The 10,153-nt window shown below is 41.1% G+C and overlaps 1 protein-coding gene across 1 annotated transcript in view; it reads left to right on the forward strand.

Annotated features, from left to right (window-relative positions):
- The window catches only part of LOC137357271 (G-protein coupled receptor 39-like), a 33,439-nt gene extending 24,829 nt beyond the window's left edge, over positions 1–8,610 (forward strand). Inside the window, exons 2-3 of the mRNA XM_068023492.1 lie at positions 5,525–5,756; positions 7,397–8,610. Of these exons, the coding sequence (XP_067879593.1) occupies positions 5,621–5,756; positions 7,397–7,914 (654 nt within the window). The 5' untranslated portion in view covers positions 5,525–5,620 and the 3' untranslated portion in view covers positions 7,915–8,610. The remainder of the gene's footprint in view (positions 1–5,524; positions 5,757–7,396) is intronic.
- The last annotated feature ends 1,543 nt before the right edge of the window (positions 8,611–10,153 follow it).

Raw genomic sequence — 10,153 nt, forward strand, 5'->3', positions numbered from 1 at the left:
ACTGTAATGCCAGGAGTATTGCAGGTAAAACAGATGAGTTAAGGGCAATGATTGACAAGTGGAATTGTGAAATAGTAGCCATCACGGAGACATGGTTGAGGGAGGGCCAGGATTGGCAGCGCAATATCCCAGGATATAGAATCTTCAGGCGAGACAGAGGAGGGGGTAAAAGAGGAGGGGGCATTGCAATATTTGTTAAGGAGTCAGTTACTGCAGTAAGGAGAGATGATTTCTTGGAGGGGGCATCAAATGAAAATTTATGGGTAGAGTTTAGGAATAAAAAAGGGACAGCCACATTGCTAGGTATTTATTATAGACCCTCAGATAGTCAGCGGGAAATTGAGGAGCAAATATGTGCGCAATTCGCAGAGGTGTGTAAAAATAATAGGGTAATTATATTAGGTGATTTCAACTTTCCCAACATTAATTGCGATAGTCATCGTGTTAAGGGCTTAGATGGAGTGGAGTTCTTAAAATGTATACAGGAGAACTTTTTAGCTCAATATGTAGAGGATCCAACAAGGGAGGGTGCAGTGTTGGACCTAATTCTGGGGAATGAAGCCGGACAGATGGTTGATGTGTTGCTGGGGGCAGCATTTTGGTGATAGTGACCATCACATAGTACAATTTAAGCTTGTTATGGAGAAAGAAATAGACAAGTTGCAAAAAACGGTTTTGGATTGGGGGAGAGCGAATTTTAGTAAAATAAGGCAGGATCTGGCCAAGGTAGACTGGAAAGAGTTACTTGTCGGGAAATCTACAGAAGAGCAGTGGCGGGCATTCAAAAAGGAAATGGGGAGGGTACAGGCCTAACATGTTCCCTCTAGGGTAATAGGTAGGAGCAACAAGCCCAGAGAACCATGGATGACCAGAAACATTCAGGGTAAGATGAGAAGGAAAAGAGAGGCTTTTAGCAAATACAAGGAGAGCAAATCAATGGAAGCATTAGTGGAGTACAGAAAGTGTAGGATGGAGCTTAAGAAAGCAATTAGGAGAGCAAAGAGGGGATGTGAGAAAGCTCTGGCTGGTAAAAGTAGGGAAAATCCCAAGATATTCTGTAAGTACATCAATGGGAAGAGGATAACCAGGGAAAGAGTAGGACCCATTAGGGACCAAGGGGGAAATTTGTGGGGGGAGCCAGAGGACATTGGTAGGGTGTTGAACAAATGCTTCACATCTGTCTTCACCCAAGAGAATGAGGATGTAGATATGGAACTCAGAGAGACTGTGAGGTTCTTGAGCAAATTGTCATAGGGAGTGACAAGGTATTGGAGGTTTTGGAAGGCTTAAAAGTGGACAAATCTCCAGGTCTGGATGATTTGTGTCCCAGGATGCTGTGGAGGCGAGGGTGGAGATTGCAGGGGCTATGACCCTAATTTTTAATTCCTCTCCGGCCACGGGGAGGTGCCAGAGGACTGGAGAACAGCTAATGTGGTCCCACTATTTAAGAAAGGTTGTAGAGATAAGCCAGGGAACTACAGACCAGTGAGTCTCACGTCAGTGGTAGGGAAACTATTGGAGAAAATTCTGAAAGAGAGACTCTATCACCACTTGGAGAGGCAAAATTTGATTAGGAATAGTCAGCATGGCTTTGTCAGAGGGAGGTCATGCCCAACAAATTTGATTGAATTTTTTGAGCATGTGACCAGGTGTGTAGATGAGGGTAGTGCAGTTGATGTAGTTTACATGGATTTCAGCAAAGCCTTTGACAAGGTCCCACATGGAAGACTTATCAAGAAAGCAAATACACATGGGATACAAGGTAACTTGATAAAGTGGATTCAAAATTGGCTTAGCTGCAGGAGACAGAAAGTGATGACAGACGGCTGTTTTAGTGACTGGAAGCCAGTGTCCAGTGGCGTACCACAGGAATCTGTGCTGGGTCCCCTATTGTTTGTCATTTATATAAACGACATAGATGACTATGTGGAGGGTAGGATCAGTAAGTTCACGGATGACACAAAGATTGGCCGAGTGGTTAACAGTGAGGTGGAGTGTCTTGGGCTACAGGAAGATATAGACGGGATGGTCAAATGGGCAGAAAAGTGGCAGATGGAATTTAATCCTGAAATGTGTGAGGTGATACACTTTGGAAGGAGTAATGTGACACGGAAGTATTCACTGAATGGCCTGACACTGGGAAGTTCCGAGGAACAAAGGGACCTTGGAGTGTTTGTCCAGAGATCTCTGAAGGCAGAAGGGCAGGTTAATAGGGTGGTGAAAAAGGCATATGGGACACTTGCCTTTATCATTCGAGGCATAGATTACAAAAGCAGGGAGGTCATGTTGGAGTTGTACAGAACTTTGGTAAGGCCACAGCTGGAGTACTGTGTGCAATTCTGGTCACCACATTATAGGAAGGATGTGATTGCATTGGAGGGGGTGCAGAGGCGATTCACCAGGATGTTGCCTGGGATGGAACATTTAAGCTATGAAGAGAGGTTGGATAGGCTTGGGTTGTTTTCGCTGGAGCAGAGAAGACTGAGGGATGACCTGATTGAGGTGTACAAGATTATGAGGGGCATGGACAGGGTGGATAGGGAGCAGTTGTTCCCCTTAGTTGAAGGGTCAGTTACGAGGGGTCACAAGTTTAAGGTGAGGGGTGGGAGGTTTAAGGGGGACTTGAGGAAGAACTTTTTTACCCAGAGGGTAGTGACGGTCTGGAATGCCCTGCCTGGGAGTGTGGTAAAGGCAGGTTGCCTCACATCCTTTAAAAAGTACCTGGATGAGCACTTGGCACGTCATAACATTCAAGGCTATGGGCCAAGTGCTGGCAAATGGGATTAGGTAGACAGGTCAGGTGGCTTTAATGCATTGGTGCAGACTCGATGGGCCAAAGGGCCTCTTCTGCACTGTATTATTCTGTGATTCTGTGAGGTATTGGACATGAGACAGGAGGTCCTCTAAAAGCAAAAAAAAAAGGTTTTTGGAACAGAGAGAACTCTGCTAGATTATCTGTCTTCTGGGAATGGCACATGAGAGCTTGCAAAGTGACTCAGAAACTCCTGAAAGCTTTCCAAACAACCATGAAGAAATGGACAGACAAGCATGCCAAGATCCAAACATTTCAACCAGGGGCTGACGTGTTTATATTACTGCCTTTACAGTAAATTATTTGATTCAGACCCCAGATTGCCAGAAAAAGAATCGACTGTGTCATATCAACATATTGAAACAATATAATTGCTGGGAGCAGGATAAGCAAGCACAGGTATGTCAGGTAGTAGGGACAGTGAAGGATGAAAGGGATAGTGAGGATGAGGCAGAAGGAGGCCTAGACAATCCTCAAATTGAACTTCCTACTACTAGTTAGCTAATACTGAACTGTGCTTTTACATTTAGATGCAGAACAATGAGAAGACCTAACAAGGCTACTCACAGCATTTAAAAGAGTCTATAGGGATAAGCTAAAACATACAACCTTAGCCATACATGATGTGGATGTAGGGGAATCCTTTCCAATTAAACAGCATCTTTATCGCTTAAGTCCAGAGAAACAGGCCCAGGTAAAAGCAGAAATCCAATACATGCTGGAAAACCACCTCATAGAACCCAGTCAAAGCAGCTCAAGTTTGCCAGTAGTCTTAGCTCCAAAACCTGATGGTTCAACTCGACTCTTTAGAGACTACAGAAAGTTGTCACAGTAACAAAGGCAGACTCCGATCCAATTCCTCACTTGGAAGACTGTGTGAACAGAGTGGGCAGTGCCACGTTTCAGACAAAGATAGATTTGTTAAAGGGCGACTGACAAATTCTTTTAACACCCTAAGTTAAAGAAATATCGGCCTTTGTCACAACAGATGGTCTCTTCCAATGCAGAGTGATGCCATTCAGACTAAAGAAAATTGCCCCACCAGCCTTTCAGAGATGAATAAACCAAGTGCTATCCAGCATTCCTAACTGTGTGGTTTACCTTGACAATGTGCTGGTATACAGTGACACTTGGAAGGACCACTTGAAACAACTGGAAGCTCTGTTTGGAAAATTACAGTCTGCTGATTTGGTAATAAACCTTGCCAAAAATTCAAAAACCAGAATGCCAGACTATTTTGATGGGATTTACTATTACAGCCTTATCATTTAAGATTATCCACATTGTGCGGAAAAATAATGTGATTGCAGATTCTTCATGTAAAATATAATTTTGTTTTGAGTTATCTGAATGAAAAGAGGGTATAGAGAAGAATTGTATTAACTGCAGGTAAGGAGTGAATGGGAATGAGTGTGAAAATGTATTTTAAAATGTTTTCTTTTTTTTACACTTTGTAATGAAATGCATTTAAAATGGTTCAACTAGACTCTGTATAGACTACAGAAAGTTATCATAGTCACAAAGGCAGACTCCAATCCAATTCATCACTTGCAAGACTGTACTGACAACACCTCCAAGGGTGGAGGTGTTGCGAAAGTGCTTCTGATTTTGTTAAATATATTTTTGAGAACGTCATTGTCAAACTAAAGAAATGTTGGACCAGTTTTTTCCAAGAGGGTCATCACGAGGACACTGAAAGCACTTGTTTGGCAACAATATTTACTGATTGTCACATGACTCAAGTTAAAAATAGAACAGAAACCCTGGTAACTGCGGAAGATGTGTGCAGAGAAGTGGCAGGTCAGAAGGTGGCCTTTCTGTTTGCGGTTTGACTTTTGAATTGTTTGGAGTTGGGAATGAATTGTTTAAAAGGGGCTGGAGTTCTAAAAATTAAAACTGAAGGACAAAACCCCAGCTCAGCCCAGCCTCATCCATCTCTTTAAAAAGCCTGCAGAAGAAGGAGAGAACTCCCAAGGAGAAAAGAGAATTCCCAAAAGAGAAAGGACCACAACTCAGCTCAGCTTTCCAGCACCTCTCTAAAAATACCCTGAGAAGTCCACTGTGTCAACTCATCTCATCTGTCTTTGAAGAAAAGCCTTCTAGATTCATTCTCAACACCTCCTGAGAAGAACTGTTCCAAAAGATCCCAGTGACCCATCTACGTGTGCTCAGAGGCCAGACTGTATGCCAGTTTTGGAACACAGCATATCTTATCTGCTGTTTCTTCAAGAATGAGCAAGTATTCAGCCCAAGTGTTTTTTTGTCTATAACAGAGCTCTAAATGAAATCCCTTTTGTTTTTCCAGTTAACCTCTGTGTGTGTGTGTGTGTGTGTGTGTGTGTGAGCGAGAGAGAGTGTGAGGGGCTAAGGTAAAAATGAAACTGTAATATTTCAATCTGTGTGTTTATGTTTTAGTTCATCAGTGCTTAAGACTTGTTCTTTAATAAACTGATATTGTGTTATTAAAGAAAGCCGGTTGGTGTGTTTTATTCTGGGATAAAAAGAGTCAATGATTGACCGTATCAGTTAGTGGGAAAAAAATAAATATATGTTGTTACCTGTGGAGAAATGCAACTAGAATAAACAGTGCACTCCTCCCACCTCAGTCATAACAAGGGGTTAACTGTACTTGTTTGTTCAGTGGCTGTAATTAATGCCAGTCCGCTGCAGCCAGAATTGTGTAACTGTAGGATTTCTCTCTGCTATAAATAGGGATCTCCTTTGAATGTGTTATCCCATAATGACAGTGAGAGCACCACCTCTGACACCAGTTGGTCGCAACTGATCTCAGACAAGGAAACAAGACTCATGACATTAGAATATGGATGCAACTGTTACTACAATGGAAAGGAGTCATCCAGTACCTCTCGAGATTCTCATATTGTTGGCACTTTGGAAAATACAAACGTTTACTGTCCCCTTCTCGCTACTGTTGGCGAGCCTGGTAAGTCTCTTGCTTCATCTATTGATCTTCTCAACCATGTTTAACTGCCTTGTTCTTTTAACTTACTCACCCATTCTGGCTGCTGATGGGCTTTTTGGTAAATGAAACTATGCAATTCTGGTGACTGAGTGTTGGACACAAAAAAAACTCCTGCCACTATTTTGAAGAACAGCTGGGTAGTTATGCCTGGTTTCCTGGCTAATATTTATCCCTCACTCAACATCACTAATGCAGATTATCTGGCCATTCTCATTACTATTTGCGAGAGCTTGCGATGCATAAATAGCGTGTTGCATTTCCTACATTACATCCGTAACTACACTTCAAAAGTACTTCATTGGCAGTAAGGCACTTTGGGGCATCTGGAGGCGCTACATAAATGCAAAACCTTTCTTATATAAAACCGTTCTTATATAAAACCGTTTACCATTTGTCCCATTTTTGAGATTGCTGCTTGCTCTGATAATATGAATGTTAAACAGTTCTTAATTTACTCGTGTCAATTCAATGAATGTGGCATCCTTCTATTCACTCTTTTCAACATATCACACAATCTGGTAAAGATATAAAATGTTCTAGAGTTTCCAGCACAATCGATGTTCTCAAAAGATTTTCTCTATGAAACATTTTGCAATATTCTCTCTGTCCTCACCACTTGGATCATATCAGAAATAAGTATTCATCAGATCACTTTCCTATCTTCTTATGTTTGCTTGGCTATAGCAGCCCTATAGCTCGATCAGGAGTACAGTGAGATATGTTTAATAATATTCACGGATAATTTCCACTGTCTATCAGTGTGTCTGTTTCTGAAAAGCATGGATAGGGTTACAAGTGGAATTTATGTAATAAGTGTTTATGCAGTTATATATTGGTGGACTGAATTCTAATTTTTGCTGTGAAATAATAATTAATGGCTGACTCTCAGTGAGTCTCACATTAATTCTAGGTCTTTTCCTGTTCCTGATTGGACGTAGGTAACTGTTTATCCTGAAATTTTTAATATTTTGTTATCCATATTCAGACACAATCTGGTCAAATTATTACCAAGAAGTTGAAAAGCCACATGTTCAACCTGATCCAGTTATGTACAGATGCTGTCTAAAGCCCAACAATGGTGAAGTACAGGCCAATGTATTATTAGTCAATTTAAAGTGACAACCCATTTCAAGGGTACTAGTTATATAATTCGACAGTGGAAGGACCCACATTACAGCTCCAGTAAGCACTCACCCATAGGGACACTTCAGAGAAGCGATCACACCATGAATAGCAGCATAAATGCAATGTCTCCCATTGAAGTCTCAATTAGGTAAATAACAGGCTCTCATCTGCCAACTCAGCTTGCACTAGGAATTCAGCGCGGTCCTTTCTGCTCTTACACTAGCTGATAGATATGCAAACCTTCTGTTTCTATAATGGCCCCTTTCTATTTATTATAAACCTACTGTTTTATGCTGCATTTAATCTATTTCATCGATTTATTTCTGCTTACTTGTATTGTAAAACAGTCTCCAGCAGGATGCTCAATAATTCGATGCATCACCAGACAAAGCTGAAAATATCAACCTGAACACTACCAAACTGTTGCTTTTGCTCCCAGCTGGAAGTATAATTTTCCTTTGTTGTCTACATTACAGTTAACTTAATGACAATCGTGGTCCTGTCTTGGGGCAAGTGTGGTCTATCCAAATGTGTCACTCGTTACCTGGTGTTCATGGCATTGGCGGATCTACTGGTCATTATCATTGATCTGATACTGAAGCACATTCCTATTATTTATCAGTTAAAAATTGTGGAATACATCCCACTGTGTAATATCCATAGTGTCCTGCTTTATGCAGCCACAGATTGTTGTGTCTGGATCACAGTCACTTTCACCTTTGATCAATTTGTGGCCATATGTTGCCAGAATCTGAAATCTAAATATTGCACTGAGAAAATGGCGACACTGGTTCTGGGAACAGTGACTGTGCTGAGCTGTTTAAAGAACACTTTCTGGTATTTTATGTATACAGTTGAATATTGGCTTCTTAATGATCCCTGGTTTTGTATTGTAAGAAATGGTGTTCTGGATTCACCTGTGTGGGCAGCAGTTGAACTCATTCATTTTATTCTAACCCCCGGGGATCCCATTTGTTCTGATTCTGCTGCTTAATGCTCTAACCATCAGATACATTTTATTGGCCAGCAAAGGCTGCAGGAGACTCCAGGGCCACAGCACTGGGGAGAGTCGCAGTGATCTAGAATTGGAGAGCCGAAGGAAGTGCTTCATTTTATTGTTTGTTATCTCGGGGAATTTCATACTGTTATGGGTAGTCTTCATGGTGTTTTCCAGATGGAGACGAATGCGATGTTTAGGGTATCTGTCTGTTTCCCTACTTTTCTTTGTCGGAGAGATGGGATTCATGCTCCAATTCCTGAGCTGCTGCACAAACACTTGTATTTATGCTGTGACCCAGACTAAATTCAGAGAGCAGATGAAGAATACGATGAAATATCCATTTACTCTAATTGTTAAATTCTTTAAATAATGTGAAGAACTGAAGAATTTCTGCATCAGAACTCAATCCCGACTCATCTTCTCACTGACCCGGTTTCATCTCAGGTAATGAGCCGCAGAGAAAGGAGGTCCGGTCTGGAGCTGCTTGATCTTCATCCTAAATCCCAGGGTGGGAGCACATTGAATGAACCCAAGCCGTTTCTGAGTAATCTGAGGGTGGATACAGTATGACCTTTATTCTCTGGAACAGGAACCAAAGCCTCTATTGATATTACAGCTTGACCAAAGAAAATAAGTTTGGATGGTCTATAAAAAAGAGGAGAAATAAATAAAGGAAGTATGTTCATTAAGTGAGGCAAGGTCAGTGAAATATATGTCGGTATCTTATCAATTGAAACTGTACATCGAATAAACATTTTAACTGACTCCTGGTGTACCAGTGGAGACTGATTGTGAGATTCTGTACATACCTGAGACTTCCTGTGTTCATTGAAACACACCATCACACACTAATATCTACCAGCTGTCGCAGATAACTAAATAATATAAAGAGTCTCTGAGAGAAATGATACAAAATAACACACTGATTGTGAATGTTTAAACAATAATACCCTCCAATAGACTCCCTGTAAATAATTATAAATATATGCATTCTATAAACTTCAGAAATTTCTCAAAGGGCACTGTATAAATATTGAAATAATCCAGCAACCCACAGCAAATATAAGAAAAAAAATCTTGATGTGAAAACCTTAAAGTATTAGCCAACTGAAAGAGACTTGAGTAAATATCAATAAATTCACAGAATTGCCGCTTAACGCAAACAGTCTTACTCTATCATCTTGCAAGTATTATTGGCTTCCAACAAAAAAGCCTGTAAACCATGACAGCGTTAGGAGTATGAAATAAGGTAAAATGTTAATAAATATTAGTGAATACAGAGATAACAGTCTCCAAGTCAGCCCAAGGTAGAGATGATGCTTTGAATAATTTGGAGTCAAAAGCTGGCAGGAAAACCAGTAGATGAACAATGGGCTACCTTCAAAGAAGAGATAGTTCGGGCACAGTCAAGGCATGTTCCCTCAAAGGGAAAAAGTAGGACAAATAAATCCATAGGTCCCTAGATGAAAAAAGAGGTAGCGATTAAGATAAAGAAGAAAAAGTGTGCTTATGACAGATGCCAGGTAGAAAATACTATTGAGAACCAGGCTGAATATAGAAGGTCTGGAGCAGAAGTGAAAAAAACAAATAAGAGAAGCAAAGAGAGAGCATGAAAAGAGACTGGCAGCTAGTATAAAAGGAAAGCTCAAAGTTTTCTACAGGCATATAAATAGTAAAAGGGTGGTAAAAGGAGGAATGGAGCCGATTAGGGACTGGAAAGGGGACTTACACTTGGAGGCAGAGGGCATTGTTGAGGTATTAAATGACTACTTTGCATCTGTCTTTACTGAGGAAGAAGATGTCAACCCAGGCAATGTTGAAAGAGGACATAGGTCAAACACTAGAGGGGTTTAAAATTGATAAAGAGGAAGTATTAAATAGGCTGTCTGTACATAGTGGATAAAACACCAGGACCAGATGAGATGCATCCAAGGATACTGAGGGAAGTGAGGGTGGAAACTGCAGAGGCACTGGCCATAATTTTTCAGTCTTCCTTAGACTGGGGTTAAATTGAGTATCCTGTTAAAGAATAGCAGCCTGGGTCGAATGGATAAAGGGCTGGGGAATGGGACGAAGTGGAAAGCTCTTTCAGTCAGTATTGGAGGCCTTTAACCAGGGGATGGTATCAGAGCTGATTCCAATTCTGTCAATTCCCGATACTCCCACATATCAATTATTTCAGTCACCATGACCAGATTAAAGTTCGGAGCAGGCTTCTCCCATCCCAGTCCCA

Source organism: Heterodontus francisci, chromosome 47 (genome assembly GCF_036365525.1).
Source record: "Heterodontus francisci isolate sHetFra1 chromosome 47, sHetFra1.hap1, whole genome shotgun sequence".
NCBI classification, from domain to species: Eukaryota; Metazoa; Chordata; class Chondrichthyes; order Heterodontiformes; family Heterodontidae; genus Heterodontus; species Heterodontus francisci.